This window comes from Lutra lutra, chromosome 12, assembly GCF_902655055.1.
Source record: "Lutra lutra chromosome 12, mLutLut1.2, whole genome shotgun sequence".
Lineage (NCBI taxonomy): Eukaryota > Metazoa > Chordata > Mammalia > Carnivora > Mustelidae > Lutra > Lutra lutra.
Window position 1 is genome coordinate 90323729 of NC_062289.1, and position 17044 is coordinate 90340772.

General features: G+C 39.1%; 1 protein-coding gene across 1 annotated transcript in view; it reads right to left on the reverse strand.

Annotated features, from left to right (window-relative positions):
* The window catches only part of MED13L (mediator complex subunit 13L), a 294964-nt gene extending 278347 nt beyond the window's left edge, over positions 1 to 16617 (reverse strand). Inside the window, 1 exon segment of the mRNA XM_047698034.1 lies at positions 16382 to 16617. Within this exon segment, the coding sequence (XP_047553990.1) occupies positions 16382 to 16453 (72 nt within the window). The 5' untranslated portion in view covers positions 16454 to 16617.
* Between the last annotated feature and the right edge of the window lie 427 nt (positions 16618 to 17044).

The window sequence follows — 17044 nt, forward strand, 5'->3', positions numbered from 1 at the left end:
AGAAATTAAAGAAAAATGACAACTGCAAGAAAGCCAACTCTCCACCTTCAGGGTAGCCAAGTGAAAAATCTACCCACATGGGAAGGCTGAATGAATTACAGCCAATTGACAATGGATAGTACACACTGAGCCAGTAAGTGCACTCAGAACAACAGGAGAGGATCCCCACCACACCAAGGAGATTACATCAAAGAGTTCTGAAGTGCATTGTACATTTTAGAGCTTTCACTGACAACTGGCACTGCCAAGTAAAAGTACAGCCCTGGCAGGGAAGGCTCCACAGTCCAGAGAGCCCAGGAATGTGCTGAAAAAGCAAAGGGGTATGGAGGGACCAGAAGAGAGGGACGGAGGAAGGGAAAACTTTCCCCAAAATGCGAGGTAAAGATACGACATGGCCTAACAATCACACTCTTAACACCTATAAAAATATCATACAATCAGAAAGCTAAGTATTGAGGGAACAAAAACAGAATGGCAGAAATAAAAATTTAAAAGAACTCAAAAGTCAGAATGAGAAAGAGGCACCAAAGACTCACACTGGAGTCTTCACAAATATCTTCTCTACTCTATCCACTACACCAATTCCTACAAATTGGCAATTTCCACAAAGGCAAGAAGAAAACCAGGGTTACAAGTCTATTTCCTCCTCCTACCAAAAATATCACCAATATGAAATGTAACCAAAACCTTTAAAAAACTCAACGAAAACATCCCAAAACAGATTTGCAGAGAAAATATGTAATCTGCTTCCTGAGCTTACCACTATTAGAAGCGAAGGCTCTATGTAATAAAGGCTATGTCATAGGCCCACTGCTGTCAGGGTACCCCCCACCTTTATTTCTTTCTTCCCTTCAGGGTTCCTCCATGCCCATATCTGATCATCAAAGTTTCATGAGCTCTTCCTCTGCCAAAGTGTTAATTCCACCTCCATCACCACCCACACCTCTCCAAAGGCCCTTTTCCATCCACCCTACCAGCCTTGCCTTCTCCGTTCTTCCACACGATTTTCTCCCCCTCCTTCCTCTTACAAATCTCACTCCTCAACTTCAGAGAGAACTCTTCTCACTGCCTCAAATCTTATCTGAAAACAGGCAGGTTATAGATGTAAATGGTTTTTTTTTTTAATTTTTAAAGATTTTATTTATTTATTTGTCAGAGAGAGAGGGAGAGAGAGCAAGCACAGGCAGACAGAATGGCAGGCAGAGGCAGAGGGAGAAGCAGGCTCCCTGATGAGCAAGGAGCCCGATGTGGGACTCGATCCTAGGACGCTGGGATCATGACCTGAGCCGAAGGCAGCTGCTTAACCAACTGAGCCACCCAGGCGTCCCTAGATGTAAATGTTTTTTACTTTCTTTTCTCTAAACCTACCTTTTTGCCCCAAGATCCTGTCCATAATTATTTTAAAACTTTTTGAGTTCTGTAGGACCTAACAGCAAAGACCAGGCTCAGTGAATACTCTCATAAATGCATACCTGTGATCAAAGCCTAAGTCTTCTGCTAACAACTATAGCACATAGATGCCTCCAACTCTTCCTCATTTTACATGCACAAGAATGCAAATGCCGTAAGACCAAGAAAGAACACATCTGTTTGCCATGTGGTTCCTCTCCCATGACATATGTAATTGGTCACCAAGTCCTATCAGAATTACCTCCAAAATATCACTTGATCCATTTATCTCTTTCTGCTCCTACTAGCCCTGCATGATTTCTTACATCTAGCCTACCCTAGGAGCCTTCTCTCTGCCTTTGGTTTCTCCCTATTACAATCTACACTCCACAGAGCCCAAATGAGTTCTCTCTCTGAAACATACATCTGATCATGTCATTATTCTCCTTAAAATCCTTCAGGCATTCCCCCGGTGCATACAGAATAAAATTCCAGCTTCTTCATGTCATCCGATCTGGCATCAAACATCACCTTTCAGTCTTCTTTCCCCTCTATTACAGACTAGGCATTAAATAAAAAGTATACCTAACGAAAGAATAATTGACAAGATGTCCCAAAATGTTGTTGGATGACATACATTGTATTTATATAATTGACAAACTTACTCATCTCAACCATACATTATTACCACTGAAATCAAACTTTCACAAAATAGTTAAAGTTCTATCCACATAATTTTTTAAAACTAGGTTGAGGTGTTTAAAACATTTCTATTTTCAATTCCAATATAAAAATGTAAGGTGGATCACAAGGAATATAAATCAACAGTTACTTTCTAAAATGAACGTTAACATATACCAAATTTCTCAGAGTTTCTGGAATATGTTAAAGTCAGCTCTTTGGATTCTTAACAGTGTATCACACCTACCATATGAGAAAGTTTGGCAACAAATTCAAAGCTCCTTTAGAGGATAAGTGCCTCCTTAGTGAGTTTCATTCATTTTTCCATCTAGATTATTCTTTGAGATTACCAAAGAAACTACCAAAACAAGCTATTTATCTTAACACATTCAGGAGAAGACTTTCCTAAGAACAAATTAATCTTTTTCAGTTCAAATTTATAAAATTTACTAAAGCAATCAGTTTATTATAACTTACACATATTAAAATATGAGTTCTCATGAGAATCACACCACTGTTTAAATGTTATTGGATCTTGCAGACAGATTCAAGAATAGCACCATCTGTCTGGGTTACAAAGCTCAGTTTCACCACGGTATCACCAAACAGCAACAAACTATCATTTTCATACTTCTCTCTCTCTCCAGTAATTTACAGACATATAATGAATTTAATCTATTTGGGATCAACACACTTGATTCAATCTACGATGATTTCATTTTGTATGTAAACCAACATATTTTTAAAAATGTTTTTAGTAAGTAAAGTTTGGTTAGGAACTTATATTTCAAAAGATAAATATTTATGGTCCTCAGCAGCTGGGATGTAGATTAATGCTCTGATATAACCTCTAAATATTAAACTGCTCAGGTGCTTTACAAATGTGTAAAACTAAAAAGTACCTGTTGTTGAGAATAATTATCTTTTAAGTAAATGTTCCTAAAATATCTATAGCTCTAGAATTATAACACCACATTTTCTTTTTTTTTTTTTTTTTAAAGATTTTATTTATTTATTTGACAGAGAGAAATCACAAGTAGGCAGAGAGGCAGGCAGAGAGAGAGGAGGAAGCAGGCTCGCTGCTGAGCAGAAAGCCCGATGTGGGGCTTGAACCCAGGACCTGGGATCATGACCTGAGCCGAAGGCAGCGGCTTAACCCACTGAGCCACCCAGGCGCCCCAACACCACATTTTCTGAAAAGACTTCAATCCTTCCTTTTTTTTTTAGAGGGGGGAGGGAAGAGAAGGGGGATCGCGAATCTTAAGCAGGCTCCACACCCTGCACAGAGCCTGACATGGGGATCACTCTCAAAACCCTGAGATCATCACCTGAGCCAAAATCAAGAGTCGGACACTTAACTGAGTTAGCCATCCAGTGTCCCCTCAATTTCTTTTCTTTAATGTGAAAAGAACTTAAAAAGAGAATTATAAATTCAACCATGAAGAACATGAAAATAAAGCTGAGAAAAATTTCATTATATTCCTGAATCCAAAAATAGAAAATACTTGCCGCTGCAACTTGTAATCTAAACAACTAATACAGGCACGACTGTTACAGTTAGAATACCCTCTATACCTCCCCTCCACTGAATACTAAGGCAGACCACAAGAGGGTGAAATTCTAAATACATATGAGTGTTCTTTGTCCTAATCTTCACCAGTGGAAGAATTGCTAAAGAGCATTTATGGAATACAAGATGGCTTACTGGGTAGTCTCAAATGAGTAAACCAACAGTAAAAGGCAGGACAAAAACCTTAATCTCAAACTTTCTGCTAAAATTTTAAGAGATTATCTCAACAGAATACTTTTTTTATTTATCCGAAGGCTTTTCTTAATCATTACTTCAGTCTCACTAAAAATGGACCTCAGGATGGTATTTGATCTTCGCTAGACCGACAAGGTATAACTACAATTCTACTCAATTCTACTCTCCCTTTATGATAATTTGCCTTGATCCCCAAAAAGCAAAAATCCCACCTCCACTTAATTTGTCCCAATATCCAGTCTTAACTATTAATGTACCACTAAATTAAAATCACCTTCACTGAAACAATTAATATACCACTAAATTAAAATCAACTTTCATTGAAAACAAAATACATTGAACCACTAGACTCAGAACCTGGAGGCAGTTATACACAAGCAGGGCAGGAATCCTTAGCCCACATCTACAAGGTATGTATGCCATATATCCAAAAGTGGCGTTCTTTCCAGGGTTTTTGCTCATCATCAGTAAGAACCCCATCGTAAGGTACTAAACTGCTGACTTGGGCAACAATTTGGAGCAAAATTACAGAGAGAGAAGAAAAGATACCGACGGAAGAGGCATCCTTTAAAATAAGATTTTCTGGAGTGGCTGACTAAACTATAAAAGAAATTCCAGAGAAAAAGAACCAGAAAAATATGGACAACAGCAATGGTATTTGATACAATTTAAGGGGGTTTACTTTGAAGACCGCTTCTCATTTGGGCAGATGTATGTCGATTCTAGTATGACTAGCTCAGAATTAGCTTTATAATTCTTAAGTGTACAAATTAAGAAGATAACATCTGACCTACTTAAAATGACCATTAAAGGAAAATAAAAAAGATGGCTGATAACAACACGCACATCAAGTAAAATGCAAAATTCTTAGCTACTTTTTAAAAAATTTATTGAGGCTCAAGCTCAATACATTTCATCTTTGAATATGAAAAGCATTCAAGCTACAACTGAGACTGTCCCCTCTTCCTTCACACTTAATCACAACCTACATCCTCGCCATCTTTGACGAGGTGTCTTTCTCTTTTCTAGCACTAATCCTAGCCATCGTCTGGGTTCTTACTAGCAACTCCTGCTAGACTCCTTTCATCAGCTAACAACTTTTCTTCTATCAAACATCTCTCTTTCTGCCCCTCCACTATTGCTGCTCCTAAGTCTACAAACACAAATGAGGCTCCTGCATTCTAAAAAACTTCCTTCAATCTACCTTTTAATCTCTTTCCCTTACCACTCCCAAATCCCTGCTTGCTTTACAATCAAGCTTCTTCAGCTGAAAAGTGTACGCCATTCACTCATTCTGCAACCCACCAGAATCCAGAGTCTATCCTCAATAGTCAAATGTAACAATTTCAACTAAGTATCCTGCCATCCAAATAGCAAACTTCATCTTTCACTCCTTACCTGTCCCTTCAAGGTCCACTATGACTATCTCCAAAAATCATATTCTCTTTATTTTTATTGCAGAGAAAGAAAATTATAATCAACTGTAGAGCATATATAACATACACATTCATGACTTAAATATCTAGGCTTCATGAGAAGCAATCCTGGACCAAAATCAAATTTTTAAAAAATGCACAAAAGTTAAAGGAGGATGGGTTACAGAGTTCAACAATTCTAGTTTGTCTATGTAAGAGAGCAATCCTAGAAAGGCTTTTAAGCACATTATTAAATGTAATACCATTTAACACACTTGTTTTTCCTCAATTCATTTCTCATAATAGTTTCTATATCATCTTGGATTATCTCCTGCTTTTAGTTTCATATCCCATCTGCTCATTTAAGATTCACGTCTGTCCAGTTTCTGAAATATTTGTCACTTTAGTCATTAGCATTTTGCATAATATAGCACTGTTTTTTTAAAGTTCAGAACTGAATTATTTTAGAAAACTGATTATTTTAACATCACCATTTCTTAATCCAAATTGGCCTGCCCACACTTCAAATTTTCCATCTAACAAAAATTAGATTTCAATAATTTTTTTTTAAGATTTTATTTATTTATTTGAAAGAGTGTGTGAATGCAGGGGGGTGGGGCTCCACAGAGGGAGAAGCAGATTCCTGAGCAGGGAGCCCGACATGGGGCTCAAACCCACGACCCTAAGATCATGACCTGAGCCAAAAGCAGATGCTTAACCGAGTGAGCCACCAAGGCACCCCAGATTTCAACATTTTATAATATTTTCAAAGGAAACCAAGACCATAAATCAGAAGTGTTCTCCTACATACCACTTCAGTAAATATTCTCAAGGACAGACTCAGAGTTATCAACTGAGCTTCCAAAGAATGTCCTTTCCATTTCTCTCTAGAAGTTCCTTCAAGATTCAGTTTAAAACTCCCCTTCTGGGGACACCTGGGTGGCTCAGTTGGTTAAGCGTCTGCCTCCAACTCGGGTCATGATCCCAGGCCCTGAGATCGAGTCCCATCTCGGGAATCCCTGCTCATAGGGGAGCCTGCTTCTCCCTCTGCTTGTGCTATCTCTGACAAATAAAAAAAATCTTTTAATAAAAAAAAAAAAAAACCTCCCCTTCTGAGTTTTTCTGGCTACAAAGTCCTATGCGATCTGCTAGTGATGCTCTTCCTCAGCACTTATCATATAGCATCCTAGAAATTAAATATTATATGTAGGTCTTTTTTCCCACATTATCAAAGCATTAGTCCTTTTATAAACCCAAGCCAGATTTTAATCACTACTAGTATATATACATTATTCAAAAAAATGAACTCTGGGGGAGCCTGAGTGGCTCAGTCTTTAAGCACCTGCCTTCAGCTCAGGTCATGATCCCAGGGTCCTGGGATAGAGCCCCACATCATCGGGCTCCTGCTCAGAGAGAAGCCTGCTTCTCCCTCTCCCACTCCCCCTGCTTGTGTTCCCTCTCTCACTGTGTCTCTCTCTGTCAAATAAATAAATAAAATCTTCTTTAAAAAAATGAATTCTGGAGATGCCTGGGTGGCTCAGTCAGTTTAGCCACTGCCTTTGGCTCGGGTCATGATCCCAGGGTTCTGGGATGGAATCCCACATCGGGCTCCTTGCCCCACAGGGAGCCTGCTTCTCTCTGGGCCTCTGCCTGCCACTCTGTGCGCTTGTGTGCGCTCTCTCTCTCTCCCACAAATAAATAAAATCTTAAAAAAAAAAAAAAAGAATTCTGTAAGTCCTAAATTTCTCAAATATAACATAAAAAAATTAACATTTCTAAATAGTAGTTTAGGGGCGCCTGGGTGGCTCAGGGGGTTAAAGCCTCTGCCTTCGGCTCAGGTCATGATCCCAGGGTCCTGGGATCGAGCCCCACATCAGGCTCTCCGCTCAGCGGGGAGCCTGCTCCCCCGCCCCCCTGCCTGCTTCTCTGCCTACTTGTGATCTCTGTCAAATAAATAAATAAAATCTCTAAATAGTAGTTTATTGGCTACCCCTTCCAATCTCACCCTCAATTCTCTTTTTCATTTCACTAGGGCTCAGAAGTCCTGATTTACCACACAATATACCAAGTAGAAACCGCACCTCTGCTGGTGAGTGAAGGAAAAAAAGTATGGAAGAGCTAAAGGACAAAGAAATACAAAAATCTTTCCTGATGACATCACAGGACCTGCCACTGCTCTCAAAGTTTTAATAAAAGTGTATCAAAGAGGAAGCAGGAAGGGAAGGGAAAACTCTTCCCATGGGGGTGGGGCACCAATCTCTACCTCTCAACACTCTCTTCACGCCTCTCTCCCCGACAGCAATCCTCTCTCCAAGGTCTAGAAAAGGGTTTAGGTGCTGGGCTGTCCCCACTCCCCATGCCGGGGGCCAAAAAGGGTTTTTAGGGAGTGCCTGCTCTGATTACCAGCACTATACAGAGGAAAGGTGCTCCAGACATTCTACCAGCAACAATAAATATAAGTTCATTCCCATAAAAATGTTGCCATAAATAACACAAGTAATCAAGTAAAACACAACATAAATAAGCTAACAATCATTTGTAGCAACAGAAGGCTAAGTTTTTACATGGAAAAAAAACTCGGAAATCAGCTCTTAAATATTTCAGAATGCCAAAGAACACTTACATGTAAAATTCAACACCTCTGGATAAAAACTTAGGACTCTATTCATATTCCACTTGACTAATAAAAAAACTACAGTTGAGGGTGGGGGAATTCACTCCTTCAGCAAGGTCTAAACAATATTTTTAGATGTTGCTGCATTATTAAATGGAAAACAGAAATTAGCCAGTAGTTGAAAATATATACTTTGTTCAAAACATAGTAAGGGTTGTGACATGCACGTCAGACTAAAACATGATTTAGTCTTTAAAAAGATATTTATTAAGTACTATTTCTGACATTCCCTGAGACAAATCTCAAAATGTTAATAGAACTGCTATTTAAAGTTCAAAGAGCACTCTGGAACTGCCAAGGAATTAATAGCTTAAACCACCAAATAAGAGCCACAGTTCAATTTCCAGGCTCAGCCAGAGCTTAGGGTTGGTACAGTAAAATCACTCAGCATATTAAAGACACACCAGACAACTTAGGATCATATATACAAATGAAAAATTGGAACATCCAAATATAAAATTCAGGTTTTCTTCTCAATAACGGCTTACGGATGAGGAAAGATACAAGAACAATTTAATCTTCTGCCCCCCACTAAAACAAGTACAAATACAACATAACTTTCATACTTAAAACAACTAATTTTGCCACTGCAACTTCCTAGTGAACCGCCTAGGGCTACTCTTTGACCTGAGTCATAATTTGTTAGAAGTCTCTTCCTATTAAAAACTACTCTTTCCTTAAAGGGTACTCAAAATTATCTTTCTTATTTCCTGCCCTCCTTCTTATTTCCATCAAGTTTACTGAAGGAGAAACTGAGGCACATAACCATAACACAACCAACTTGATCTGACTAGTTAGTTACTAATAAAAAACATGAATACCACTTACTTTGCCTCATTACCATTCACCACTGCCCATTATGCTGGGCTCATGAAAAGTAATCCTAAACGGAAGGTTTAGCAAAAGCCCCACAGTACAGCTCAAAGAATCAAAATGAAGGAATTCTAGATCAAGTCCCAAACAAAATCTCTAACAGGTTCCAAAATCTATAGGTCGCCTACCACACTACAGAAAAATACTAAATTCCTATTCCTTTGATGTATGATAAGCACACATCTCTTGATCAGTTGACACTATCTTTTAAAAAGGTTAGAATCACCTAAAATATTACCAAGCCACAGTACATATAGCCTACAAAAAATATATTCAGAATACAGAGCTAAAAACCTATGTAAGTTCAAGGAAAAATAACGTAATTGTGATCAGGACCTAAAGGAGCAATGAGAACTCCCTTAGGAATAAGATAGAGAATAGCTGTCCAGTAATTCATTTATTTAACAAATGGTTAATGAAGGTCTAACTATTAAAGAGAATGCAAAGATGATACAGACAGGGTCGGTGCCCTACAAAACCTCATGTGCTTATCACAGGTACACAGAAGAAGGCACATACATATATGGAGCAAGAGTGACTAGTTCTGCCAGTGAGAGTCAGGGAAAGCTTCACAGAGGAGGTGATATTTGACCTACTTAAAAGATGAGTACCAGGCATATATAAACATGCAAAAAAATAAAAAATAATAAATAAATAAATAAACTAGGAGCTGGTTCCCTGAGTGAGATATACATATGTTTTTCCCCATTTCTCTTTAGGACATTAAAATTCAATCATGAGAATTGCCAACACAAAATGTTTTTTACACCAATTATACTCTTTTGAATACTTTACTTATTAGCTCTCAAATTAAACCCAGATGGATTTAATCATCTTTCCTATTTAATGAAATAATGTAGAACTCTATGAGGAAGCTTCATGTGTCTTAGACAAAAATACTTCCTCAGAAACTTGTCAATGCCCTTTGGGGAGAAAAAAAATCAAAACAGTTTTCATGGAATTTAATATACCCTCTAGATGATCAATCTTTGAAATTCCCACTCAATATTATAAAAATTCTTTTCACAATTATTTTATTTAAAACAAATCATTTCCTCAAATTTAAATATCAAATGTCTTAAAATATATCCAAGTGATGTAGTGATTTAGAACAAATTATGACTCAACTATTACAGTAAAGAGACCCAGAGATGAAGGAGAAAAGAATATTTACCTGCAAGTTTACCTAATACTCTTTATCTTCCCCCGATTTCTTAAGTTAAAGTTTCAAATTTAAACTATGAAAAATAAAGACACAAATGAAATCTTCATATAATCAACTCAGGGGTTCCTTCAACAGTAATGGAATTTCACTGTACTGGAAGAAATACAAAATGTAGAAAGCTGTCAACCAGGGCTCTGTGCTATTTCACAGTAGTAAAAATACGGTTTTAATAGGATTCTACAATTCACCAAGAATAAGAAAACAAAGGTTCAGAAATACACATAATATACCAGTGTATGGAGATGCCAATGACATAACATTTTCCCTTAGACACAACAGATTCTAATTCTCATCTAGAAAGAAAGAAAATTAAAAGTCATCTTTATTCTTTTTTTCCAGAATCAAATCCAAATGTACTCTGAAAGACATTTTATTAGCTCAAAAAAGGAAAACAACTTTATTCCAACAAACATAACTAAAGCATGCTAACATAAATGCAAGCAAAACAGGCACCCCTAAAAGAAGACTATGATAGCCAATTTATGGGGATAAAATCTAATCTTTACTACAAATGGATCTGTAAAATGAAAGAATAAGACATTGTAGTAGAGTAAGGGAACTGTCGGAAATAAACACCAACCACAACATTTTAAATGAATTTAAAACTTTTATAGCAACTAAAGATAGAAAACTATGTAATGTACATAAGTGACTTTATACTAAACAAAAATTGGGCACACATACATATTTCATTCATGCAAATGAGTCTGAATTTACAATTCCTCGTTTATGTTAATATTTACCAAGATTAATGGAAAATCATCTCCCCTATGTAATGAAGTGAATTCCCCCAACAGAACAAAGCTAACACCTTCAAATCTTTCAAATAAACAATGAAAGCACATACTATAAAAGGAAATTATCTGAACAGGATCAGAAAGAAGTTAAATGATTCAAGAGGGGAAAAAAGTCCTAAATTCCAAGAACACATTGTAAATATTGATTCATTAATTCCAAAACTCTAGACTCTAAGCAAGTCCTATGAAACAAATGTGCACGTGTGTGTGTGTGTGTGTCTGTGTGTGTGAGAGAATTTTTTTAACGATACGCCACAGCACATTTTTAGGCTACCTAATTACCTCACTTTGCAAGGCATTAAATGTTATTTCTCAAAACAGGAATATTTAAAAAAACACAAAATAGAAATTCTGGTGGCCAATACTGGCAACACAAATAGTTTATAAAGCAGATTAGCACAAAACACACTTTAAACAAAAGCACTAATAAAAATATTGCAGAAAGTCCTTTTCTTGATTTTTAATAGCAGCAATGCACATTTCAGTAATAATAGTACCCAATATTCAACCACACTATTAATTTTCATAAACTCTGTCTGATCTCTCTCACTGGCTAGTTTCTATGAAATAAACATCACCCACTTTCAGGAAAAAAAAAAAAAAACCTCAGTACCTTCTACTACTGAAGGAGGAAACATTGTTCTAACAAAAATAAGTCAAATCATTTCAGAAAAATATTTAGTCTATCTCTGAATCAAACTTTTGACAGTTGTATTAACCGTTCATTTAAAAAAAAAATCCAGATAAGCAATCTTTTTACTATTTATATTGAGTTTCATCTCAATTTTAAATAATCTAGCAAACATAACTATAAAATATATTTTGCAAATGATTGTCTTAATTTATAGCATATAGTACAAACTGGTGACAGAGTCCTTTATTAATCTCAAGAGTAGAGGGAATCTCTCAGTGTCTGATGAATACAATTAACTCACAGTTAACAAGGCTAAATTAGCCAGTGAACAAAAAAGATGAATCCATTTTTACATACCTAATTAATATACTAATTAATATACTCCACTACTGTAACTTAACGTTATTTGAAGGAATGCCTTAAGAGATTTTTTTTTCCCAAATAAATACCTAATACACTCATGAAAAAAATGACCAAAACATTCCAAAGAAAACGCTAAGCTATATAAGCACCTGGGATAACCTCAATAAACACTTACAGTCCTAAAGGCACCCCAAGGCCTTCATTCTCACAAAGGAGGAGGAGTCCCAACCTAACTTCCTCTCAATGAGCACTTCAAGCAGTAACACAGCGACATTAGTTTTGCAGCACGCAAGGCTTAGGTACATTATTTTCTCTTTAAAATTATGAACTCATCACACGTACAAATGGCTCTTTAAAACGGTCCAGTAAACTGCTACACTATGCCTTAAATTGCTGTCTATTATGTACTTAAAAATATTTACTAGCAATTGGAGGTTAATATGGCAACTATTACCGGGTGGCAATTATTGCTATTAAAAATATATAAATACTGTAACACCATGTGCTACCAACAAAATGCTAAACAGAAAACATACATTAGCAAATTATAAATATTTTCATTAAAGAAATAAACCATCCTGAAAATAAGATGCTTTAGGTTTAAATACTAAAATTGGCAATTGGGATGAAAAAATACCCTATGTATGTTGGCACTTGAGAAGATGAGAGAAATCATTCCCTTTTGCTCATTTTCAACTTACAGCCCTCCACATTTGGTTCCAGCTCAAAAGAATAGATCCCAAAGTTTCTATATTTACCATTATCTTCCCTCTCTGCAAAAATATAAATCTCCTAAGAAAAAAGAGAGCAGGTCAACAACAGATTACCTTAAAGCTTCATACACAGAATTAATGGTCCTTCATAGGAAGTATGTACTAATATGTGCATGTGTGTTTCAATTCAGGGAGGGAGAATTTGATATCATCACTGAATTACTCCACAGTCAGGAAGAGTCTGAGCAAATAAAACAATGTGAAGGTGGAATCCACATACTTAAGAATTAGGTCGCCCCATTTCAAAGAGTATATACTTAAAAGTAGTTAAAGAACACAAAATCACTTTCCTCCACATGACCTCAACAGAGAAACAAAACTAAAGCAAAACTAAAGATATATTTCTATCTGGAAATTATGTCTTCCCTCAAGGGTGAGTTGATAAACCATAGGGTGCCCTGTTACACTTTCCAAAAAGACAAGATTTAACACACTTAACTGAATTATAACTGAGTGAATATCTAACGAGAGTCTCCCAGAAATGTGATGGACAGCATGAGAAAAACAGTTTTGTGTCACAAAGGTAACAAACAGCAAGGCACGCATTTAATGCAGGAGCTAGGGATCTCACAACAGGCAGAATAAGAAACACATACAATCATCCATATACACACCCAAGACACTTTTTCCCTTAGGAAATGGGGGTAGGGGTGACAGAGAATTTGGGAAATTTGATACCATGCAGTAGAAAATCAGAAAGCAAAACAAGAACAAAGATCTTAAAGCAGGTGATTGCACAATCTACCTTTGCTGAGCCACAATGAACACTTGAAGGTAATAGAAAGTGGGCGGGTCATTACTGTGGTACAGAACTTTAATCTCTAGTTTATATTTCAATCCACATTAATACGAATATCTAGGTAAATTCTCTATAAGCAGTACTTTTCTCTGCTCAAAAAAAACTGCAGGCCAAAAAGAAAAATACATTTTATTATTAAGCACATAAGAGTTCTTATAACACATGCTTTATTTTAAACAAGAGATGATTTTCTCTCTTTTGGAATTAACTATTCCATACAACGTACTTTAGACAACATATTTTTAATATTCTAAGTTCCTGCTGTATCAGATTTTCAAGGAAAACTACATTTGAATGAGCAAAACTTTATATTATCAGCAGCTTTTTAACTGATTCTCAATTTAAAAAAAAAAAAAGCACCTTTTCCACCCTCCACCTACAAGAGAATGTAGACATTCTACAGTCCTTTAAAAAAAAAAAAAAAAAAGTCAACCCAGGAATTTCTTGAGTTCTGCGTTTCAAAGTTGCCATCTAATGAGTAATCCTACACACACACACACACACACACACTTAATTCCTAGTTTGAAAAGGTTGAGAGAAATACCCAAAGTAGAAACCTCTAGTTGGTCATAAAACACAAAATCCTCTCCTATAAAATTGCTTGTTTCTCCAAAAGAATCTCAAGCATCTTATCTTTTTAACATGATCATCCTTACCTGAGCTTTAAAAAAAAAAAAAAAAAAGATTTAAAAAATTGTATATCTTAAAGCCTGGCTACACACATAAATAGTTTCATTGGTCTACAAAATCTACTGTATATAGATTAGCCACATATACACAAGCCATTACCAGTCGGAATGATATATAGTAATTTCGGGGCTCTCTCCTCACTAATATCGGTCTACTTGGTTATTTTAATTACCTGTTAAAGTGTCAATGTGGTCACCAGCCACCAAACAAAAACCATTTTAAATACCCCTTAATCAATATGTTTGCTAATCTATTAAAGTCTCTGAATCTGACTGATAGTAAATGATATTGTAGGGGAGAGAAAAGAGGAGGCAAAATGAATTCTATTCCCATATGTCAAAAGATCAAGGGAAAATTATCACAGTACGAAAAGGAAGAACTGAAACTTATAACTGAATTTTAAGATTAAATAAAGATTATTTGAAGATTATAATTTTAAGATTAAATAAAAATGTTGGACGAAAAAAATTAACCTGATCTATACACTATAGTGAAAGCACAGGTATTATGTTACTCTGTCTTTGTGGGTAAAAAAATCACGTGTTTTGGGGGGCCTGGGTGGCTCAGTGGGTTAAGCCGCTGCCTTCGGCTCAGGTCATGATCTCGGGGTCCTGGGATGGAGCCCCGCATCGGGCTCTCTGCTCAACAGGGAGCCTGCTTCCTCCTCTCTCTCTCTGCCTGCCTCTCTGCCTGCTTGTGATCTCTCTGTCAAATAAATAAATAAAATCTTAAAAAAAAAAAAAATCACGTGTTTTGATGCTTTTATCTGCATAAGGAAATATTTAATAAAATAGCACTTCCATTTGAAAAGTTGGCAAGAATGTGTATTTCTCCACCAGTCTCTAGGAAAAAAAAAGGCATCTATGCTGACCCCGACCCATAATTAAATGTAAGTGATTACAATTTGAACACTAAATTATTTATCCAGTGTAATTGTAAGCAAGGATTAAAAGGAAATAATGCTTCTATCTACTGCAGAGATTACAGAAAACTATTTCCAAAATGCATGTTCTCCAAAGACAACCCCCCCCAAAAAAGGGTACATAACTTAAAATAAGTTAGGTTTTTTTTTCTAAAGGCTAAATTAAACAAACCGTTCAGCCAATTTTCCAATTATATTCTACGCTTGGAACATAATTGCCTTACATCTGTTTACAAATCTTTGCTCAATATTTAAACAAATTCGTAGTCTCCCGGGCACATAGCTATACATACAGTAACTCATGCACAAAGCACATATTTAAAGACCACGCACTGCAATTATTAGCCTAAACGCCAGGTTTAACAAGGTGAATGTTTTCAGAGCTAGGTAATACGACCCAATAAAAAGCAAAGATGGCATTTACCACCAAATGTCACAGCACCGCCAGGAAAGAGTTGCCGGAGCCCTATACATTTTTAATTTCGATGAATCTAGACGTCGTCGTCGGGTGCCAGGCTTCCCGGAGAACAATTGACACCCGAACTGCTTCAAGATTAAGGCAGGCGATTCAAATCCGAAGGAAAAGTTGTCAATTATCAGAGAGAGAGCGCGAGAAAGGCGAAGGCAGATAAAAGCGATGTTATCAAACCGCCCAGCTTGTTGCTTTTGTGTGTGTGTGTGGATTCGTTGTTAGGACAGAGAAAACAGTTTTTAAAAGACACAGGAGGAGAGAAAGAAGAAAAAGCCTTCTCCACCTTCCGTCGGCTCCGTGCAATGGCTTTACGGCTCTCCAGCGTAGTAAGCCCCGAGAGGCAGGCGTTTGTCGATGTTTACAATCGCGGGAGCTTCGGATGCAAGAGTCCTTTACTGACACAATCGCATTCAATCAACTGTTTTCGGGCGAAATTGTAGGTGTCATTATGGAATTTAAAAAAAAAAAAAATTCAAAAGGCGGGCGGGCAGCCTATCCGACAGGGGGGGAAAAGGCTGCTTATCGCGGGCGCGGGCAGCACAAGGCAAAGCCTTCCACATTTAGGAAAAAAAAAGGGGGGGGAAGGGGAGGGGAAGGGGGGTGTGATTGCAACAGAGGGTGGGCGTTCGAAGTGCGACCCAGAATCCGCAGCTTTGAGACTTCCACATGCAAATTCCACGCCGAGCGCCGCGCTCACAAATGATTTTTAAAGAGCCAAATAAACACTGGATGGGATCCAAGGCGAGGGAGAGACGATCCAAAAGGGGGAGAATCGGCGAGAGGCGAACGGCGGGGAGAGGCGAGGGAGGGGCGAAGTCCCGGCGGCGGGAGGAGAAAGTTGGTCGGCGGCGGAGGTCGGGGACCCCCCCCCCCGGTTCAGCCCCCCCTCCCCGCAGCCCGGCTACTCACCAGCGAGAAGAGGTTGGAGTGACAATCCTCCAGGCTCGCCCCGTTCGCCACCCAGTTCGCTGCCGCAGTCATGATCCTCCGCGAGCCCGGCCGCCAGAGCGGGGCATGTCGGAACGAGGCGTCCGAGGCGAGGCCGGGCCGGGCGGCGGCGCCTCGCCGGGGAGCGCGGGGCGGCCGGGCCGCCGCCGCCGCCGGGGGAGGGCGCGAGGGCCGGCGGGCGGGCGGGAGGCGCCGCGGCGACGCCGCGCCGGGGGCGGCGGGCCCGGGCCGGCGGGGGGGTTCGCGGCGGCCGCGCGGCTCCTTCCTGCTCGGGCGGCGGCGGCGGCTCCCGCGGCTCCGGCGGCGGCGGGGGGCGCTGTCCGCGCGGCCCGGAGCCCTCCCCGCCTCTCAGGGCCGCCGCTGCCTCCCGGGCCGGCGCTGCGGGCCGGTCGCCGCCTCCGCCTTCCCTGTTCCTCAGCCGCCGCCGCCGCCGCCGCCGCCTTGTTTATCTCCAGCCACCGACTCCCCCTCGGCCCCCGCCGGCGCGTGAGGGGAGGCGAGCCCCAGAGCCGCCGCCGCCGCCGCCTCGGAGCCGCCGCCGCCGCGGAGCGCGAACTCGCGAAGGGGGGGGTGCGGACGAAGCCAGCGGGCGACCCCGGCAGCCGAGCGACGTCCCCTCCTTCC